This window comes from Sturnira hondurensis, unplaced genomic scaffold (assembly GCF_014824575.4).
Source record: "Sturnira hondurensis isolate 20B ecotype Veracruz unplaced genomic scaffold, ASM1482457v3 Scaffold0008992, whole genome shotgun sequence".
Classification (NCBI taxonomy): Eukaryota; Metazoa; Chordata; class Mammalia; order Chiroptera; family Phyllostomidae; genus Sturnira; species Sturnira hondurensis.
In genome coordinates this window covers 5503384-5526735 of record NW_028081623.1, presented here as the reverse complement: position 1 = coordinate 5526735, position 23352 = coordinate 5503384, and the positions used below count along the sequence as shown (strand labels likewise).

General features: G+C 37.4%; 1 protein-coding gene across 2 annotated transcripts in view; it reads right to left on the bottom strand.

The window, feature by feature from the left end:
* The window catches only part of VPS41 (VPS41 subunit of HOPS complex), a 212469-nt gene extending 192355 nt beyond the window's left edge, over window positions 1-20114 (bottom strand). For both annotated transcript variants that reach the window (XM_037056531.1, XM_037056532.1), the window contains exons 1-2: window positions 20047-20114; window positions 10754-10792 (exon numbers count right to left, since the gene is read on the bottom strand). In XM_037056531.1, the coding sequence (XP_036912426.1) occupies window positions 10754-10792; window positions 20047-20067 (60 nt within the window). In that variant the 5' untranslated portion in view covers window positions 20068-20114. The remainder of the gene's footprint in view (window positions 1-10753; window positions 10793-20046) is intronic.
* Window positions 20115-23352: the final 3238 nt, after the last annotated feature.

The window sequence follows — 23352 nt, the reverse complement described above, 5'->3', positions numbered from 1 at the left end:
ACATGCTGAGAGAGTAATTTCTGCTGTCCATTAATAACACAGGGTATTTAGCTGCCTCAATGACCAAACTTTTTTAAGAAAGTGATACAGAAATAAAGGATGCAATTCATCTACAATAAAACAATTGTGCTGAAAACTCCCAGGATGCCTTGCATTCAGACTGGTGACAGGTAAGCAATTACATTCATACATGAATGCAAATAATGTTATTAAATTCTTGGTTTTGAAGCAATATTGCTATTACCAAAAACATTTTAACCTCCCAAATTAGCTAAAATTAGGAGCTAGAAAATGTAACCTAGATGATATGGGTCTACCTTATCATATAGAGAGAAAATTCATAATGAGTCTATTCATATCCACTTACGATTTTAAAAAGCATAAAATACATATGATTAAATAAGTGGTCTTTAACTGGAGATTATTTTGTGCTCCTGGGACATATATTTGGCAATGTCTGGAGACATATTTGTTGTCATACCTGAGTGGGAGGAGATGGTGTTATTGGCATCTTGTGGGTAGAAGCCAGGGATGATGCTAAACATCCTACAATATATAGGACAATCTCCCAGAACCAAAAAAAATTGTGTGGCCAATAATGAAAAGGCTGAGAAACCCTGGGTTAAATAAATTTCAAAAGATTAAATATTGCACACACATTAAAATATGTTTTCAAAGACTAATAACAAAGAGAAATGTTCTCAAAACATTTTATTAGATGAAAAACACAGGTCATAAAACCTGTGTTGCATGATTCAAGTTTTACTGAAGAAATTTATATATATATATGTGGTGGAAAATCAGAATAACCCCCACAACCACAGTAACTATTCCATGCTTCAGCTTCTCCATCTATAGAATAGAAATGATAATAGGACTCACATCATGGGGTTGCTGTGATCATTCTAGAAGACAGCAAATAAAATCACTATTGTGAGCTATTGTCAATATTTTCTAAATTTTCTAAAATAAACATGTATTTTATTTATTACAGAAATAAGTATATGACAAAAATAAATATTATTTGTAAAGCCATTCTTCAGCATCCTCTTCAAAACCTTGTATTGACTGAACTAAGATACTAATCTCTCAAAGCTGCTTTCCTTACCACAGTACTTCAACTGGACAAGTGAAAAAGTTGAGCCTGTAGTAACTGAAGAACTCCACTTGTGATTCACAAGATATGCAGTCTTCATAAACCCTGGTCTCTCCTTTGCCCTACAATACCAGAATTTCACATCCAACTGAAGGAGGAAAAAATAAGGTGAAGGTTCCTATTCCCTAAACCAAATACCATAAGCAGGATCTACTCCCACCATTTATTTTATATTGGGAAAGCAATAAGAATATACAGAGATAAAAGAGAGAGAGAGGAAAGCAAATAAGCTTTTCATTTTCTTCAGCCATTGGGAAAAACCTTACCAATCTTCCAGATATGCCACTCAGGTGGACAACTTCTGCCACTAAAGCCAACACAACATTCTTTTCCTTTCTTCTCAATATGCCTTGGTGATCACAACATCCTTAGAAGCAGGGTTTATGCCTTTTCATTGTTCTGAACTTCACCTAACAAAACTATAGGTACCTGATAAAGACCAGTGAAAACAAAAGATCATATTTTGCATAATGTGCTCCTGTGTATAATGCACACCCACGTTTTTTGTGCAAATTACACATGTGATTATTACTCCCATTACTGCACCCATGGTATGTAATCATTGTACCCATGTATACTGTACATTCTTATTTTTCCCTCAAAAATTCGAGCAAAAAAGTACACATTCTACACAGCAAAATATGGTGCCTAGTAACAACAGACCAAATTACTAGTAAGAAGCTTTCCTAAGATACTCTCGTTGAGATTTACAAGCAATAAAATTCAAATCATACAATATCAGCCAAAAGGAACCCCCCCAATCATCTGAACTATGAAGTATTTTACAGACAGGGAGGTGGAGGCATCAAAGAAAGGGAAGTGGGTAGCTATTTTGCAACAGTATAAATTAGAATTATAGACAAATGTACAGAAATGAAGCTCTATTTTCATCTTCTAACATCAGTAGCAAAGAGGTCCTACAAATTAAAGTTTCATGAAAATTACATTTACTTATAATGGATATGTTTATTCTTATATAAAAAAGAAAATGCTACAATTTTCAGGATTATTTTATGTTTTAGAGGAGATTAAATACCTATGAAGCACTTTGAATTGCACATTCATAATCTGGGTGCAAAGCAGCACCTTGCTGGCCACTCCTAACAAAGCCTCTGTCAGCTTCTCAAAAGTTTCTATGAACAAACAAATAAAGATAAAAATCTACAATAGCAATAAAAATTAAGATAAATGGTTATCAAAATCAAGGAGAATCTAATACTTATGTTTAATATGAATTACAATTCATGACACACCTTGATTTGTTTGACAAAAACATAAACCACCTGAACAAAAGATAGAAGGATGCTTCCTATTGACCCTCCACNCTTATATAAAAAAGAAAATGCTACAATTTTCAGGATTATTTTATGTTTTAGAGGAGATTAAATACCTCTGAAGCATTTTGAATTGCACATTCATAATCTGGGTGCAAAGCAGCACCTTGCTGGCCACTCCTAACAAAGCCTCTGTCAGCTTCTCAAAAGTTTCTATGAACAAATAAAGATAAAAATCTACAATAGCAATAAAAATTAAGATAAATGGTTATCAAAATCAAGGAGAATCTAATACTTATGTTTAATATGAATTACAATTCATGACACACCTTGATTTGTTTGACAAAAACATAAACCACCTGAACAAAAGATAGAAGGATGCTTCCTATTGACCCTCCACACTCAAAACTTGGAGCCTGCCTCTCTCAACTAAGCAGATACCCACCTCACCCGTTTGGCCCTGCCCTTCACAAGGAGGTGACTATCCGCAGCCTCGCCCATTGTTTTTCCACAGCCACACTTTCAGCAGGGGCTACCAATTGTCTATATCTTTCTTCTACTAAAGGGGGCACCAGTCCCTAACAGCTGGGCAGTGCATTATCAACGGTCTAGGAGTCCCTGCCATAACCACTGCACGAGCAAGAGAACACTGACAGCAGGAAAATGGGCACTGCAGGGAACCAAAGAACACTAACAAAGTTAAAGCAACAATGCATTAATAAACTAGAAAACTGAATAATGAGTAAGTCTCGGGATGAATACTTTTTAAAGACAGATGGAATAAAATAACAACAGAATAAACTAAGAAAAGTCAAAATACTATAGCTTATCTAATGCAGAAAGGCCTGGACAGTTTTAACAGCAAATTCTATTAATCACTCTCAAAGAATGGAAAATGTGTAAGCTATTTAACCTATCACATAACTTATTTAAAAATGTCTCAATCATTTTTAAACCCTGATATCAAAACTCCCAAAGTATATAAAAGAAAAAAAACACAGTTTAGTCATCTCATGTAAGAATTTAAAGTCCTGGCTGGTGTAGCTCAGTGGATTGAGCACAGGCCTGTGAACCAGAGGATCACGGTTCAATTCCCAGTCAGGGCACACGCCTGGGTTGCAGGCCAGTTCCCTGCAGGCCAACTCCCAGCAGGGGATGCACAAAACGCAACCACACATTGATGTTTCTCTCCCTCTCCCCTTCCCCTCTAAAGGTAAATAAATAAATAAAATCTTTTAAAAAAATTTAAAAAAAAGAATTTAAATGTGGAAAGTCTAAATAGAATTTCATAAATTAAATCCAGGCTGCAGAGAAAGAAATCCCTTAAAGTCTTGACAGCAAACAATCAAGCTCTAATTGTCAAGTGTGATTATCATTTAAAAAACATTCTTGAAAAATTATTGAAATGAGACACACATTTTTCTAAAATATAGCCCCTGACAGTACCAGCAGTTTCAGTACAACTATTTTTGGTATGTTTTCCATTGCTAGATGTACTTTACTCCCAAACCCTGAGAAATAAAGCCTAATGAAAAGTGCTAAGGGAACAAGATCGTGCAATCACATTATTTACTGTATTAGTTTCCCGTATCTGCTATAACAAATTGCAATAGACTCAGTGGCTTAAAACAACACCAATTTGCTGTATTACAGTCCAATACAGATCTCACTGGGCTAAAATCAAGATACTAGCAATCTGCATTCCTCTGGAGGCTCTTGGGGAGAATCTGTTTACTTGACTTTTCCAGCTTTTATAAGCCAGCTGCATTCCTGATCTATGGGTCTCCTCTTCCCTCTCTACCTTCAAAGCCAGCAAGGGTGAGTTGAGTCCTTAATCATAACACTCTGAACTCTACCTCCCTCCTCTCTCAATTAAAACCTTGTGACTAAACTGGCCCAGCCTGGATTCCATCTGCAACCTTAATTTCCCTTGCCACAAAATAACATATTCACAGATCCTAGGAATTGAGACATAGGCATCTTGGGGAGGTCATTATTCTGCCAACCAATTTCCTGCCACTACTAAGAACAGTATAAGAATCAGAGAGAATAAAAATAATTGTGGGCTATGGAACTGGATGCCCGAAGCCAAACCCAAAGCTAAAAGCCAGTTCTAACTTGTTTGTCCCTAAATTAAATCAAAATACTTTCAAGGAATAAAAGACTTCTCTGCTTGAGTCAGGAGGCCAGGAGTGGTCCTTGATATCTATTTTTGATGAAGCAACTCTCAAAACCCCAGTTTCACCATTCCCAAAATAAAAACATAATGCTAGTTTCATATAGTTGTTGTGAGAATTACTGAAATCAATCCATTTATTCACTCATGAGCAGCTCTGCTAGTGAGACTATAGTGACAGGGTCCCTGCCCTCAGGAAAGTACCTGGCATAGAACTGGACAAAAACAAAACAGCATCAACCACATGCTTAATGAGTACCTTCTAAAACAGGCATAATGCTAAATACATATTACCTCCTTTAACAGTTATTCAACAAATGTGTCCCTTATGAGCGTTCTAGATATCACCATTTGAAAATATTTCAAATATTTGAAATATTTCAAATATTTGAAATATTTGAAAATAGTAAAGAATTTCCTAGAGTATCAAAAACATTTTGCCAACCCAATCTCTCTTGCACCCACTCCAGCCAGGTCCTACCAGCACCCTAAAACATCATGAGTCACCACAACCACTCTTGTGAAGATCACCAATGGCCTCACCTTTGCAAATCCAAGGATGAATCCCTGAAGCTCATCTGATTCCTCCTCTCAGGAGCATTTTGCACAGTTGACCATGCTCTTCTTCTGAGATGCATTCCACCCTCACCTTCTTGGACACCACTCTCATTCTGTTCTCTTCCTACCTCACCGACTACTTGTTTTCAGTCTCCTGCGCTGATTTCCTGTCATGAACCAGATGCTGCAGTTCCCTTGATGATCGGGCATCAGACCTCATTCATCTGACCTCATGCCCTAAATGATCTCAATCCAGTTTCATGGTTTTAAACACCATCTAAATACTGACGCAAACTCTCTCCAGCTCAGACCTGCACTAGTATTCTTCATCCAACTACCTACCTAACATTTCCCCCGGGATGTCTAACTGACATCTCCAACTGAAAATACCTGCACTGAAACTCCTGATGTACCCCCCACACCAACACCTCACCCTGACCATCAAAACCAGTTATAGCCAGTCTTCACCTATCTCAGTTAACCACTCTACCTTTCTAGTAGGTCAGCCTTGATTCCTTTCTCTTTCACTTACATGCCCACATCCTAGACAGGAAATATATTGACTTCACTTCAAAATATCCTAAATCCTTTATCACCTCTACCTAGAGTTCAGCCAAAGCCTCCTAAATGATTGTGCTGCTTCCTATTTGCCACCTATCCCACCCCTTTTTTTTTCAAATAGCACCCACAGTGATCTCATTAAAACAATGACTCTCCAGTGGATTCCCACCTTACTCACAGTAAAAACTGAAACCTGTCATTGACTTACAGGCTCTATGTTCTTAGACACTCATTACATCATCCCCTACCACAGAGCTCCAGCCCCAGTCATATCTGTAAAGATGTCTAGCATGACCCCACCTGCCAATACTGCATTTGCTCTTGCTTTTACCTACAAGACCTTTCCCCCAGATATTTACTTAAATGTCTTCTTTTTAGAGAGGCATTACCTGACCAGGACAAACAGTACCTCCTCAGCCCACTCCACAGGCCTCTAAACCAATGTTATTTTTTTTTATTATCTACAACATTTATCACCACCTGATATAACTATGTATGTTTTTGCCTATTGTCTCCCTCCTTCATCAAATACTGGTGTATGTTAGCACCCAGAGATGAAAGTACTCAATAAATATTTGCTGAATAAATGTAATAATAATCAATCAGTATATTTTGGACTGCTTAAATAATTTTTCTCCTAGGTAGTGAAATTAAATTCTGTTCAAAGATATATCATACCAGAGTCATGTTTATCTTTCCAATCTCTAACAAATGGCAGAAATACAGGTTCACAAATCTGTACTGCATCCAGAAAGTTTCTACTAAGTTTCCAAACAAATAATTTTTATAATATATGCTTCAAAGGGAATGTTTATCCATGCCTGAATAGTCCAATAATCAGCAAAACTTGTTAATATTAATAGCTCATTAAATGAGACAGCAAATTTTTAATTCAAATGTATTTGGAAGAATACATAATTCTGTGGTCCATTTTTCTCAGTAATTAATTTCCTAACAAGGCACATTACCATTTTAGTTACCAGTTGTTCTAACTTTGTTTATTAAAACTAATATATGTAAAGAATCCATTTATGTTTCACTAATGATTCACAATGTTCTACTCACCAGGTAAAATAAATAATTTTTGTGTGATGTATTTTCTGATTAAAAAAGCTATCTACTGATTTCTCATAATGATTGATTTTCACTTTAACAAAACTGATAAAGAACACTCCTTGTGACTGATGCATCTGGAAGTAGCATTTTAATATTAATTTCTCACATAAATTGCATGCAGGTTTATTTTAAATAGCTATTTGTCAATCCATTTGGTTTATAGAATTTAATACATATATCATATTAAAGGCCTCCTATTTGTGATATTTGCAAGAACTAAGCCAGATATTAATGGACATCTATTCAGGGAGTATGTTTATTAGTAACACAATTTACAAAGACAGAGGTAACACTAATTAAGTTTCTGTTATTACATGCCATGGTCCAGAGAAGGGGTATTGTAATTTATATGCAATATGCAATCTTTGCTACAAAGGAACACACTACAAGCAGAATAAGCCTTAGTTTAACTATTCAGTTGCTTTCACAAATAATAAAAGGTCACCAGAACCCAAGCCTGGTACAAAGACCGTATTACCTATCAATTTCCATTAGGTATACTCTTCTATTTCCTTGTCACCCCTCTTCAGCATGATTGGTTTTCCCTTGTTATTCTTCTCTGTGCTGTACAAGTTCAATTTTGAAGTGTTAGGCTAACAATTTTATGCTTCTACTGCAAACTTCTCTGTACAACACACTAAACTCTCTTAAAAGGTTAAATATATTTCTACATAAACAATATACCAAGAACCTATTCAAAATAGCAGAGTTTTAAAAGATACACTTCTCTATGAAACAGAGCTGCTTCAGTTTCCAGCTGTACAACCGAAGTATTCCATAGTACACTGGTCCATACATAAACAGGAAAACACCCTACAGAAAATGATGACATTTCTGTACTGTTGATGACACAATTTCCTCTCCCTGCACCACTGAATCTACTCAGAAATAAATCTATTCTCTGTTAAGCCACTACAATTTTGGAACTGTTTGTTAATGCATTGCAGCATGGACAGCCTTTCCTGCCTCATACAGTACCTGATAAGACTGTAATACATATTAAATGAGATAATTCATGCAAAAGCATTTAGCACATAATAAGTGGACCTGAAAATTAAACCAGTTGATGATCTGTCATTATTTAAATACTGTTTTCTTTTAAAATGTATAAAAATGAATCAGAAGTTAGATTTATCTGGCCAGGATTTTCAAGCAGCCATCATAAAAGTGCTTTGATAAGCAATTATAAATGCCTTTAAAATAAATGAAGTAATAGGATATCTCAACAAAGAAAAAGATATCATTAAAAATGAAACATTTATAACTAGAAAATAAAATAACCAAAAGACATAACTCACTGAAGGACCTCCAGTGAAGATGGAGGGAGATATACAGGGCCTCCTCACACAACCAGAAGAAAGACAACAACAAATTTAAAACCAAAAGACAACCAGAACTGCCAGAAAATCGAATTACGTGGAAGTCCAGCAACAAAGGAGTTAGAGAACATTCAACCAGATCTATAGGAGGGACAGAGAGGGGCAGCCAGGGCACAGAGGACAAGCAGCAAGGCAGCAGCTGGAGGACCGGGGTAGGTGGCAACTGGCGGACGTGGCTGGCAGTCCCACATTTGCATGAGGATAAACCAGGAAGAATAACAGGGGAGGGAGACAGAGCCCACAATCCAGGGTTCCAGTGCAGGGAAACTAAAGCCTCAAAACCTCTAGCTGTAAAAATGTGTGGGGGTTCCAGCAATGGGTGAAACTCCCAGCCTCACAGGAGAGTTCATTGGAAAGACCAACAGGGTCATAGAACATACACAAACCCACCCACCCACCCAGAAATCGGCATCAGAAGGGCCCAACTGTTTGTGGGTAGCAAGGAAGTAATTAAAAGTTGGCAGAGTCAACTAAGCAGCATTGTTCCATCTCAGATCCCTCCCCCCACATACAGTGCCACAATGCAGCAACCTGGGTTGCCCTGCCCTGGCAAATACCTAAGGCTCCACCCCTTACTACAAACAGGCAAGTTGAGACAAAAGAATATGTTCTTTGAAATGAAAGAACAGATAAACGCTCCAAAAACAGAACTAAGCAATGAAAAGACTGCCAACCTCTCAGATGCAGAGTTCAAAACACTGGTAATCAGGATGCACACAGAAATGGTTGAGTATAGTTGCAAAATAAAGGAAAAAGTGAAGACTATAAAAAGTGAAAAAAGGAAAATGCACAGGGAACCAACAATGAAGAGAAGGAAAATGGGACTCAAATCAATGGTTTGGACTAGAAGGAAGAAATAAACATTTGACCAGAACAGAATGAAGAAACAAAAATTCAAAAAATGAGGAGAAGCTTAGGAACCTCTAGGACTTTAAACATTCCAATGTCTGAATCATAGGGCTGCCAGAAGAAAAAAGGAAAAGCAAAAAACTGAAAACTTATTTGAAAAAATACTGAAGGAGAATTTTCCTAGTCTGGCAAAGGAAATAGACTTCCAGGAAGTCCAGGAAGCTCAGAGAGCCCCAAACAAGCTAGACCCAAGGAAGCACACACCAAGGTACATCATAATTATATTACCCAAGATTAAAGATAAAGGGAGAATCCTAAAAGCAGCAAGAGAAAAGGAGACAGTTATCTACAAAGGAGTTCCCGTAAGACTCTAAGCTGATTTCTCAAAAGAAACCTTATAGGCAAGAAGGGACGGGAGGGAAATATTCAAAGTCATGAAAGGCAAGGACCTACATCCAAGATTACTCTATACAACAAAACTACCATTTAGAATGGAAGAGCAGATATAGTGCTTCCCAGATAAGGTCAAGTTAAAGGAATTCATCATCATCAAGCTCTTATTATATGAAATGTTAAAGGGACTTATCTAAGAAAAAGAAAATGATCAAAAATATAAACAGTAAAATGACAACTATCAACAACTGAACCTAAAAAAACAAAAACAAAAACAAACTAAGCAAACAATTGGAACAAGAACAGAATCACAGAAATGGAGAGATCAGATGGAGGGTTATCAACAGCGGCATGAAAGAGCGAGAGAGGAGGAAAAGGTACAGGGAATAATATGCATAAATGTTAGGTACAAAATAGAGAGGGGGAGGTTAAGAATAACATAGGAAATGGAGAAGCCAAAGAACTTATATGTACAACCCATGGACATGAGCTAAGCTGGAGAATGTTGGTTGGAGGGGGAGGTGCAGGGCAGAGGGTAATAAAAGGGAGAAAAAAATGGGACAACTGTAATAGCATAATCAATAAAGTATATTTAAAAAAACAAAAAACACTATATGCATTATCAACACAAATTTAATAGACTATAATAGCTACAATTACATCAGTATAGATCTCTAGCTAGTTATCATAAATATATTAATATTTCTCTGAGCTAAAAATATTAAAAGAAAGTATATATTACTAATTCATCTATGTAACTGACACACTAATTAATCTGTATTTTGCTTAAACTTTTTTCTTCTGCATAATCTAGAAAGGGAATTTTTTAAAAAGCCCTTCCTGACACATCACTTGTTTTCCTTAAAGTACAATCTTTAATATAACTTAGCTCCCAATAGCTTTTAAGGTAACTATTTCCCTTTTGATTTTATGAAATAAACCATCAATTCAATGACTCAGACATTTCAGCAATGAGTACCCCATATTTATGAAAAGAATGAAGAATAAATATTGTAGAACCTACAATGGTTATTTTTTAAAATGTCAAGATTAGTCTATAAAACCATATCAAGTTCCCCATGCTTCAGGTTAAAAGACTGTTCAATACAAGGAGAAACCTTTTTGTTCCTTTTCCTGTCTGTTTTGGAAGATAATCCATTGAATATTTTTTAAGACAATTGGCATGTTCTTCCCCAAAGGCTCGATCACTGATGGCCCTACTTTATCACCCCAGCCTTGGGAAGGCTGTATTTAGCAAGACTTTCCCCAGGCTCCTGAATCACCACCTTACCTCAGACTCATCAGTAGATTCTTCAAGAGACCCGGTTTCCTACAAAGCATAGAGGGGAAAAATGGTCAGAAAAATGAGAGAAGAATAAAAAATATTTTCAAGGGAAAAGAGTCCTTATGTCCCCACCATGAATATCTACCTTCCCCTTTTTTTAAGATAATCTGCAAATACAGTTTAAAGGACTCCATATGGTCCAATTTTCACAGGTCTCTTACTTCTCCACACCTTGTAGGTCTGAGATGGTCACTCTGGGGCCACACAAATCCACTCCTCCTGCTGGCCTCCCTTGAGTGGTCACCAGGCTGACAAATGACCCCAGAAATTGTCCTGTGAGTATATGGAAGGCTTTTCCCTTGTTAAAAACACAAATTGTTTTGGCAAAACAGCCTTACCAACCTCAGAAGGGAGGAGGGAACTGCAATCTCAAATTATCTATATGCCAATTTTTATACTGAAAAGCTCCTGTGCTATTAATTATTATGCTAGTAATCTAGTTACATAAAAACAATTGTCTTGCTTAAACAGCATTTAGAAAAGAATTTCCCTGTAGTGGTACCTATCAGACACTGTGCAAACAAGCTGTATAATTTACATCCACTCTTTAAACCATTAACTGGAAGACAAATTCTAACATTTAACAGTTTCCCTCTTGCTAGACAATGAATCTTGCTGCTCTGTAGAAAACAAAGCAAAAAGGGAAAAATTGACTTGATCCCGCTAATCTCTCACCTGTCCACTGAAAGAGAGAATCTGCTGATGCCATGTATCCTCAAACAGGTCAGCAAAATGAAGATTTACTTAACGTACTCATAGATATCAATAGCAATAAAAAGTTACCACTAATATGCTGACACTGAATGTAAGCATTTTACAATAATCCATGAGATAAAGAAGAGAAAAAAGGAGTCAAGGACATTTAGACATAAGAAATATTTTTTCAACCAAAAGAATGACCATTTTAAAGAAAGTCTGATGTATATATATATATATATATATAGTGCTCAATGCAAACTGGACAACAAGACAAACATAAATTTGGTGTTTGAAAACATTTTAATTTCATCCATGGAAAATCAGTAAGAAACTGGCAGGTGACAGGTTGCCGGGGTATTAGCCTTGTGGACAATACAGTCCCTGCTCTCAAAGACTATCTTTAAAATGGGGATGAATATTACCTGTAATTAAGAATTTTATTGTAGTTATATCATTGACCATGATGAAGAAGAGATTCTCTTCTACATTCCAACACAGTCTATTTACTTTCATGTTATTCTAAGTATTAGGAAGTTCTTAATTAACTTGGAGTTACAATCTCTCCACAGTAACTTTTTAACACCAATAAGACACATAAAAAGTGCAATTATTCTACTACTATGTGGCAGCTCTCCAGTAAATTAATAACACAGAGCATGCCTACCCTTCTAAATCGTTTATCCTCTGTGCTAACCATCCCCAGTTCTAGGTTTTAGTATACTTTGTCCTTATCTTTCTCTTTAGAACACACTCCACTTAATATTAAGTCACTATTCCGACATCTTTACTGAGCATCTAGTATATATATTCCCATAATGCTAAATGCATTACAGGCAGCATCTTGAAATTTCCTAATTATCCCTGATATAAGAACACTGAGGCCTAGAGGCTGAACTTCTAAAAGTCCCTGAATATTAAATTATTAGCATTAGCAAAACTAGGCTTTGATAACTGTGCCAATGAACCACACATAGGTTCCTATTTCCTAACTCTAGAACTCTGAAAGGACACTCAACTACTCTTGGCAGAAAAAATGACATTAAACAGAGGAAATTTTTTTCTCATATTTGAAATCCACTCAAATACATACATGTGCAAAGTGCAAATGTCCCATTTACATTCTTGGTTAAAACAAAAACTTAAGTCCCCACCCAGCAATTTCAATCCGAAAATTCTAAACCAGGTTACACTTTTTTATTATTATTATTTAACTCTTGTACAAGTACAGTTTTCTTTCTTGTATTCCCAGCCCTGCCCTCCACCCCCACCCCCTAGGTTACACTCTTGCTCCCCAGAGAAAGCAGTCAGATCTCGGAAACCAGAGTCTTCAGGGAAACCCAGGCTTTCAGAGGCACTTCCTCTGACTGCTAGTATCAGTCAAGATCATTTACTCCAGGTCTCGCTCAGACTGATCCTCAGCAGCAGCACAAACCTCCCAAACATAGCTGTGGCCTCAAAAACTTAGACTTGTGTCCACCACCCTACCAAATCAATGCATGAGTGACTGAGAATTAGCCTGGTCTGTTATTTCTTAGCTTCATTCATTCATCAAGCCCCTGTGTTTAATAAGCTATAGAGCCAGGCAAACAACATGTGACATCAAAGTCCTCAGTGAAGGATCTAAGAAATAAGGCTGAAATTTGAGAATTATTATAATTTAGGAAGTCAGTGGTTTTCAAACATTTTGTAATGTCACACTCTATCTTTGAAAGAATCTAACTTCAAATCATGAAAATACAGGTTATAAAACTGTGTTGTTCTCTATGCAAAATAAGCCAGATACAAAATGACAAATATTGTAGGATTACTCTAACATAAGAAGAAAGTAAAATAGAGGTTGGCAAAGCTAGGGAAGGGAGCCCTGAAGGGTACTATTTAATGGGTACACAGTTTCAGTCTGTGATGATGAAAAGTTGCTGAGGCTGAAGCAGGTGATGATTGCACAACAATGTGAATGTACTTAATGCCAATGAACCGTTCACTTAAAATGGTTAAAGTGGTAAACATTATGGTATGTATATTTTACCACCAAAAAAAGTGCTGTTCTGGTTGAAGCAAAAGTGATGAACTAGAATGTACACAGTGACAGAAACACACAGCCCAACAAATTCTGGGCGACAAGCTGAAAGCTACAGTCAACAATTGCTTTTACAGACCAATCACTTAAACTCAATCATCTATCCAAACCTAATGCTCTCCACAGTTCGAAATGTGACCTCTGAAATCTATTCAACTGTGTCAGATTATATTCCCAAAACACTGCCCTCCTCAAAGAATCCTCAGGAGTCAGGAGATTTCAGATTCCTCAGCAAGGTACTCAAAGCCCACCCTGGCCCCAAAGAGACTTTTAACCTCATTTCCCTCTCTGCACAATCCAGGGCCCTCCAGCCCTGGGTAGTATCTTTAAGACTGCCATATGAAAAAAATCTGTACTTCTGAATTCATAAAAATTAGACAATATGTCTACTAGGATCTACATTTCCACACATCAGTTGTAGCTGAGCAGCTGTGTCCCTGAGATAGAATGCATTTCACCCACCCATACCACTCCCAGTTTCCCTGTATCAGGACAATTCTACTCATTTCTATTGCCATGTGCCTGCCCTGAACTTACAGTGTTTATATTGAGCCCTTCATTAAGTGCTTCCCTCAGCTTAGAAGGAACTCCCAACTCCACACTCATCCTAGCATTCTTCCAACTCCCAACATGTTCTATAAGTTCGGGAAAACCCACAGGGGCACCTCTGGAAGGTAGGTAGTCAGCCTGGGGGACTCCACTTTCGCCTCAACAATAGCGTTTGGATTCCATGGTTTATATTTTCATGTTGCCAATCGGGTTTTTGTTACAGTTTAAAATACATTGGCAATTTCTAAATCCTAATATTTCTTCACAGCCCAACCTAGGCCCCACCTCTTTCCCAGAATAATCTCTAGTAAGCCTAAAACACAAGGTCCAAATCTGAGCTCCTGTGGCCTTTGTTTTTTCCTATAACCCTCAGCTTGTAATATTAACAGCCTTGTCCTAATGGTTACCTTTTAAAATACAATGTAGATAAACCCAAATGTTTTTGCCTCTTGTCTCCCATTATCTTACTGGAAGAAAAAGCTCAACATCCATCTGCTGGTGGTGACGATAAAAAAATAAGCAACTGATCTAACATTCTCCCTCCTCTATATATTCCTTTTTCCACTCATGAGCAATACCAGGTGCATTATCTCCAGGCTTGAATTATTAGTTTGTGGCGACAACACAGTTACAGAGGGGGCCTGCAGGAAGGCAGCAGCAAACAAGCAGAGACAAAGTCAAACAAAATGTTAACTACCTAGTAAGAGTCTGAGAAAGGGGATTCTAGGGCTCTCAGATAACACTTCCAATAAAAGCTTTCAGTCTATCAACCCCATTTCCAACATCGGCATGGTGCCCATGACAGTGGCCTGAGAAAAGACTCAGCACAGCTGGCCTTATAGGCAGAAGATGAGGAAGGCTGCCAGCCCAGGAGACAGAGAAGCCAGGACCTCCCAGGTGGTGAAGTCCTCAAAATTCTGAGGGTATACTCACTGTTTGTTGGTGGGTGGGGGTGACGGGAATTTGGGAGAGGAATGGGGAGCTGGAGCTTGAGGAAGGCCATTCTGCAAACTGCAGAATGAAGAAACAGAACAAAGACCAGGGCCCAGGAAATCAGACTGGGCTGGATATGGACAAGGAACATTCAAGGCTGTACTGCCACCTTCGCTCCCTTCCCTGCAATCTGTGTGAAAGGGCAAAGCTTAATGGAAGAGAGGGTGTGAGAGCTCTCAATGTCTGACACAGGCACAGGAAAGGGGGTGTATTCTGTGTGATACTTATTTAATAGCCTTGTATAAGAGACTCAATTTCAAAAAGTTTTTGGGTACCTTGGAACTGGCTGGTTTAGTAGGAAAGATAAAAAAACATATCTAGGGAGCAAGAAGGAACAAGGAGACTCAGGTGACCAACCCTGTTCAATCCACTAGCCTTAGCTCACGTTGCTCTGCAAGTGAAAAAACATCCTGACACCTGCCCCAGCTTGGTGATTTACTGACTCAATCCCAAATCTGACATTGCGTTAGAACCATCTAAACTCAGTTTGGGGAACTGGCTAACACCTGCCAATACATGCCACCTTGGCAGATTTTGATTCAGTGGGTATTAATAAAAGCCTAGAATCACAAGCATTTGGTAACAAAAACATTAGGAGAATCAAGTTCCTAGAAGACAAAAAGGCAACTGCAACTAGGCAGGCATGAATGGGGAGCTGCATGAAACCCAGAAGCTCCTGATTTGATAAGGACTCCCTCTCCAAGGTGGCCATGCAACTTCTAGGAAGACTACTAATAATCAGCTAGTGACATCGGCCTTCAGCCAACCAACCCAGACATATATGAAAGGAAAAAAACTAACAAGGCAATAAACACATCTGGCTAAGCTAAACTGTAACTGTGCTTTAGTTATATGACACTAAAGAGTAGGTCATCTAAAAATTTCTCTTGCAACTTATTTGGGGCTTTGTTTTTCCTTTCTGTATTAGTAGTTCCTTTTAAAAGTCTCTCTTGGTCAAAATTAAGAGAAGAGAAACGTGCACACCTAAGCTAACCCCATATTTGGATGATAAGTCACTGTGTTCTTTACAAGAGAATCATTTCAACCTGGCTACTTTAAAATGCTGTATGTCATACAAGATCTCTGGAAAATAAAGCCCCCAATTTACAGGCAAAGAAACCGAGGTACTCAATTATTTATTGACTTGATTTTTCTTTACACATGGGACACAACCACATGAAAGTATACATGTTCATGAATGTGCCCCTGATAATAAGTAAATGCTCTATAATAAGGATAAAATTACCATAATTTCTAAAACATAGAGGGGAAGTCAAAGGAGAAACTGTCCTATTTGATTAAGAAACACATGGTCTGATTGATCAAATAGTTTAACACCCCATTTCCCTGCTGTGGAAAAATGAAAGATACCTGAGAAGCTGGCAGAGTAAGGGGTCTACATAGGGTAAGTAATCTACAATACATTTGAATTAGTAACTTTCAAAAGTTTTGAGTAAGATAAAAATAACACCACAAAGTCTATTTAGCCTATTTACAATTTGACATTTTCAATTTAGAAGGCTATTCTCCCCCTAATAAATTCATCTCAACATTTTATCAAGCTCCTAGTACTTGTAAAGCACTAGCCCTGTGAGAGTTACAGACATGAGAAAGCTCTCATCCTTATTCTTGAGGACTCAGCAGTCTGTAGTAGATAAGACAAATACACAAACAACTAGACTTCAAGCAGAATGTTATTCATGAGAGGTATTAACAAATACTGTTGGGCATCTTATGATTATCAAGATCAACGATAAATTATTTTGGTCCTAGATAAAACTGTTGTTTAGAAAATTTCCAAGCAGAAGGGAGTATTCAGGGGTATTAGCTCTTCCCCTAAACTATATAACATATATGTAGGCATTTTTGAGAACTACTATACCTTTACCATACTCAGCATAAACAAAGATATCCCAATAGCATGAAAAATGTTTATTCATATCCAAAAAGTGATTTTTAGTTTGAGAGTTTACTGTGTGAAGTTTTGTTAGCTCAGTACAGATCTCACTATTGGTTCTCCCTAAAATTAAAGCAATCACCAAAACAATGCTCAGAAACCCTAAGAGGTCAGATTTAGTTTTGTCATGGAGGAATGTTTGCATTTACAGCAAAAAAGCTTCCTCTACCCTAACATGTCCATTATAGTTAGTTCTTAAAGCATTTGGAGGGGAAAAATTATGTCAAGATTTTCTAAAAGGTTCATAGTATTAGAACAGAACAATTAGCAAACATACTCAACTCCACTTCAGTACACTTTTAGCTTTCAAAAAACTGTATAATAAAGGCCCATTATCTTATAGTTGAGATTATAATGGCTTTCCACTGTAAAATGTGAACTGCACAAACAAAAAGAATGAGAAAATTTTAACTATTTTTACTCTATAAAGGACTAATAATATAGATACAATTATTTATTAGCTTTCTTTCAAAAAATACAAAGAACAACAATTTGTAAATGTCTGCTCCTTTCTGCTGATGACTAATCTTTTTGAAAAGGACACTCACACTTCTGGGGGAGTAGGGGTGAATGCCTGCTCCAATCCTTTCCTGGCCGTTAAAACATCAACCGTAAAATAATGACTTGCAGGAAATGTATAAAGATAATAAGGGCTAATTCTACTTCGTAAAGTTAAAAAAATATTTAGGATTAGGTTCTTAAGTATTTTTTAAAAGACAGGATGTTCTAGTGAAAAATTATGAGCTTTGAAGAGAGATGACTGGAGATACATTACAGATACGAGTCTAATCAAGCTACCTAAGTTGTCTGAATTTCTACTGTTTACCTAGAACATTTTAATATGTACTGAGTATTTAATCATTTTAATATGTACTGAGTATTAAGCACTACTCTAGGCATCAGGGAGAGAGCACTGAACACACCCTTGTCATCGTGGAGCTTACGTTCCAAATGGGGGAAATATACAGAAATCATTATAAGAACATACAGAATATACAGAAAACATAGACGAGCACAAAGAAGAAAATATGAAGGAAAGAGGTTTCAAAGAATGATCAGGGAAGGTCTCACTCAAAAAGGATAACACTTGAACAAAGACATAAAGGGAATGAGGGAGAAAGCCCCTGTACCTATCTCAGGTCAAAAAAAGCATGCAGCATGAGCAAAAGTGCTTAGGCAGAAACATGCCAGCCTTGTAGGAAAAACAGTAATAAAGCCAGCACAGCTGATTCAAAAAGACAGAAGGGAAGAAAAGTAGTAAAAAATGAGGTCAGAGAAAGCTGACAGACCAACTGGGGCAATGTCCTGTATGGCATCGAGTCTATTATAAGGACCCTGGCTTTCCCTCAGAGTGCAATGAGAAGCCACTGGGAAGTCTGGAACAGATGCTGGACCTGAGATAAATATGAGAATAAACATTTACCACACAGAATTCTTTTCTGAGGACCAAATGCAAATGGGAAAGGGTTCTTTATACTGAAAAGTGATATACAAATTCAAAGCATTGTTATTTTATCACGAACTTTCTACATCAGGCAGCTTTGCAAAAAGCTCCTGCACAAAACAACAGCAAAAACTAAAAGCAACTCTCTCCATTTCTACTACCGTATATCTAAGATTTGAAGGTATTTTTTTTCTGGCTTTCAAATAAAACCACCAAAAATTATATTTCAATATGAAAGGATACAGTATGGAAACCAATCTCACTAATATCAAACCCAACAATGAGCCATGAAATTGCATATGCTTAACGAACATTTTCCTTTGAAATGCCCAGAACACAAAGGAGGCTCCAGTGGTTAAGTAGGAGACTCTTATCTCAATGACTACCCAAACCAAATTTCTACTTTATTCCTTAATTGTTGGCATAGATCAAATGTACGAAGGGCATATTTTCATTATGAAAGTATGTTGCAAATGGTACAAATTATAAACTAGGTAAACTTCTGTTATTATGGTGCTAACCAGCTATTCACCAAATCACTTCTTAGGGTTGATTATGGATACCGATGGTCCTGTTAATTTGTGAGGAAAAGCAGTGCTAAGCTGAAACAACCCTGGAAATGGAAAATTAGGGTATTTCTCCAGCTTCCAGCCCTTATCCGCTCTTTTTGTCTTCTTTATGTTACGCTGTCATTTCAACTAATTTCTGGCTGCCACTCTTGCCTGTATGAAAATAACTATTGCCATCACTATTTCTCCTGTAAACTCCAGTGTCACTTTGCCAACTGCTGACCGGACATTGTCACCTGATGTTGCGCCAGCAACACATAATTCCTCTCCTAATTTCATGCCAACTTTAACTTTGTGTACTAATTCCAACTTAAACCACCTTACAAAGACGACACTATATTATCTCTATCTTCTACGTAAAAGTTAAATAACTAACCTCAAATCATGTATTTAAAAAGAGAACCAGCGCTGGAGCCTACTCATTTTCGCTCCAGAACATATGCACTTAACCAGTATTGCACGCCGCAGTGATTTCGCTTTGTAGCTAAATGCAATAGGTAAGAAACAAAACTCATCATCTACTTTCTCCCATGACTCCTGCAAATCGCTCTCATTGCCCTTCTTCGAATAGAAAGCAATTTAAATTCAGTCACCTGGACTCAAAACTCAAGTCATCTCTTACGCTTCCCACAGGCAGTCAGCCGCGGGGGTAGCGCAGGCTGTCTTCAAGCCAAAATTTCACTGAGCCCAGGCCACAGTGGCAGAGCCGGGAAAAGGGACGCCTCACAAACGCTTGGGGTGGGTCGGTGGACACTGCCCGGCTGAAGGCCCTCCTAGAACAGGCACCCCACCCCCGCGTCTCTGCTCGCAGGGCCTTCCGACGCCTGCCCTGCCGTGGGCCTACCGGGCCCTCCAGCAGCTCCGCACCTCCGCTTCCTAAGTCACACGCCGCTTTCCAAGCATCAAATCACCTCACCCTCATCTCTCCTACCCTAGCCCAGTAGCCTTTACCAGTTCCTCGGCTTCCGCCATGGCGCAGCCTGGGAGTCATGTGACACACCCGGAAAGGAGAGAAGAGGAGGCACTATGGCCCGGGGCCCGCTGGGAAGTGTAGTTTTAACTGCCTGGTCTTTCTATCTGGTTAGGTTGTTAGGACCTGGTTTTGGCTTCCGAAGTGATTTTTCAAACTCAACGAAGTTATTCTTTGAAGAATCTGAAGTAATCATCGTTAATGCTTTATTTTATTGTTGGTCTTATTTGTCTCGTGATCATTATATTACTTATTAATATTTACTATGTATCAGGTCCTGGGTTTATAAATTTGCATAAACTTGTCATTCAATTCTACCAGTAATCCTTCCTACTCTTATCCTCATTTATAGAGAACACCTTGTGTCCGAGGTCACACAGCTAATAAGAGACAGAAATAAGATTTAAATTTGGCCTCATCTGATGCTAAATACTTGATTACCAACTACTGCTTAGTCTAAAAGTGTTCTTGCCTTATTTAAAAGGCATATTAAGAGAATATAAAGCATTCTTTGCAGAAACAGCCAAAAAAAACCAATTTATACTCCAAAAATATTTATTTAGCTTCTACTCTTGTTACTTTAAGTTGACATCGCCTTCTGGCATTTGGACATTGACATTAAAAATGCTCTATTGTTTAATTAAATTATTCGTTAAACTTGTACGGAGTATATTCTATAGGTGAATATTTGAAATAGAATAGAAATTTGTTCTTGCTAAAATCTGTAAAATCGCTGTATTACCAACATCCTTTAGAATGAATGACCACCTCTTCATGTTTCCAGGCATTTTAAACTTTCCTACCTGACCCTTAAGAATTTGCAGTAGCTTATCCAAAGACAGGCATTTTCTTCTTTCCACTCATCTCCGGTAGCTGGTAACAAGCAAAGGGTATCACAGGTAGCAGTAAGTGGTGTTTTCCCAATGTCCTTTTGGACTCCATATTCTTATTGACTCTGACCTAGTGGGTAGTCATAGACTTAATATTCTGTGCCTCCCAGGTCTCTAGCTATACCCTGTTCAACCCATGATTCTCATGGCCAGAGTGACTTCATCTGAGGGACTTGTCTTCTCCCCAGGACCTAAACAGTTTTAGTTCCATCCTCTTCCTCCAAGCCTTGCTGGGATGTGTTGTCCAGTCTGCTGATTACTCAGTCACAAGAGAATGAAGGCCAACCCCAAGACATTGAGATATCCAGAGCCAAGCACCCAATGCAATATGATCTTCTCTTGAAAAGCAGCCCAGTACCAAGTATTGCTCATGATAGGCTTCAAGTCCAACAACGACTCTTTCTTATACAGGCCAAAGATGTTATGGAAACCCTCCTCCACAGGACAAAGAAATAAACCTAGCCCCTCTACTTTTCAGACTTTCCTTACAAACTGTAATGTTCCCATATGAGATATACCTACCCATAAACCTCTAATAGGCCTGACTGAAGATGTAGCCAAAGTTTACTGCAGATATGCTCTTACTCACACAACCTTTGAGCCTCTGGATCCCTAAATCTGTTCCCCATTCAGTGTTCTGTCTTGACTATAATAAATATGCTGAGCATTGCATCTATTACTATGTTCTTTTGCACAGACTAGAAGTGTAAAGAGACACAGGTATAAAAAGATGAATTAGAAGAGGAAACTCACTAGAGGCAAGCAGGTTCATGCTGTGCCCATGAGCAAGATGAAATTCACATATAACCTCTAAACCCCTAGTTTTCTCAAGTGAAATGAAAGTCTGAGGCTCCCTTATCTAAGAAGTCCTCTATCCTCCTGCTGCTCAAAATGTGGTCCACAGACCAGCAGCATCAATATTACCTAGAAGCTTGTTAGAAATGAAGAGCTCAGTGACCCTCCTGAGACCTACTGAACCAGGATCTGAATTTTAATAATATCCTCAAGTGATACTTACATTAAAGTTTGAAAAATGTTTGACTTAACATTTTTCTCATTCTCTGGAAAAATCACCTTTTTTCTTTCTTGTTCATCATCAGTTCACCTAGCTCACCTTCAGGCTATGGAGGTAGAGGTAAGAGTCAAATTCTCATTGATAGTCTATAGGGACGAATACAGTGAAGAGACTTCAAACTAAACCTAGAACACTATATTTGCAGAGTGGTTTACTGGTTTTGAGAATCTGCCTCATAAGTTTGTTGCATAGGTCAGAAACAATTAAAAGCTCAATAAACTGTAGGCATTTTATTTATAATAACCTATGTCATCTTTTAGACAATATGAATTCCTTTTTTTCTATTTAAGACAATACTTCTAAACTTAGTTAACTTGAAAAATCGGCAAAGTGGAAAAGTTAGGTAAAAATAGTAGCCCCTATATTCTTTTTCCAATCTTTGGCTTCCATTCCTTCTTCAAGTGCTACCTTTTTCAGTCTAGTGGTCTTTCTTGATTGCCAGTGACAAGAAAACTTACACCACATTAAATTACTAACTCCAAGTAATGTTCTTAGCCTTTCTTTAATTTTCTCTCCCAAATAGCTAAAATAGTATTTGCTATTATTAATGATTTTGGAAAGCCTCAGCTTATTTTGCAGTTTAGATTTTCAAAATGTGTACCCACCGAAACCTACTACCTCCAAGAATTTTGGATATCATTTAAAAATATACTTTATTGGACATTTCCTAAACAAATACACCACATTTTTAAACAACACTTTTAATTACAAAAGTAATGCATATTCATGTAGAGAATTAGAAAAATACACATGAAAATAAAATTGAAAGCCCAGTTATGATTTTTTTCATCCAGATCATCATTGTTGGATATACTTCTTTTCTTTCTCTCTCCCAATCTCTCTCCTTTCTCTTTGTTTTACTTAAAGCAGTGATTTTCAACCTTTTTCATCTTATGGTACACATAAACTAATTACTAAAATTCTTTGGCACACTAAAAAATATATTTTTGTCAATTTGACAAAAAATAAATATAATTTTGATTCATTCCCATCAGACAGGTATTGGTATGTTGGCATTTTTTAATTTGACAATCTAAAGGAAAAGAGGTCAATGCCCCTAATTAAATAATCAGGTATTTTATGTTTTAAAAATTCTTATGTGACACTAGTTGAAAATCACTGATTTAAAGTGTTTTCAAAGAAAAGTCATTATCTTCAAGTCTTGTCATCTGCTTTGTTCACTTATTCACAACTCGAGATCTTTTTCCAGTAACATTATAAAGTGTTATTCAAAATATGATTTCATGGTGCACATTAAAATCACATTCTATGAAAATACCATAATTTATATAATTCATTGTTTTAATTCATGCAATGAGTAT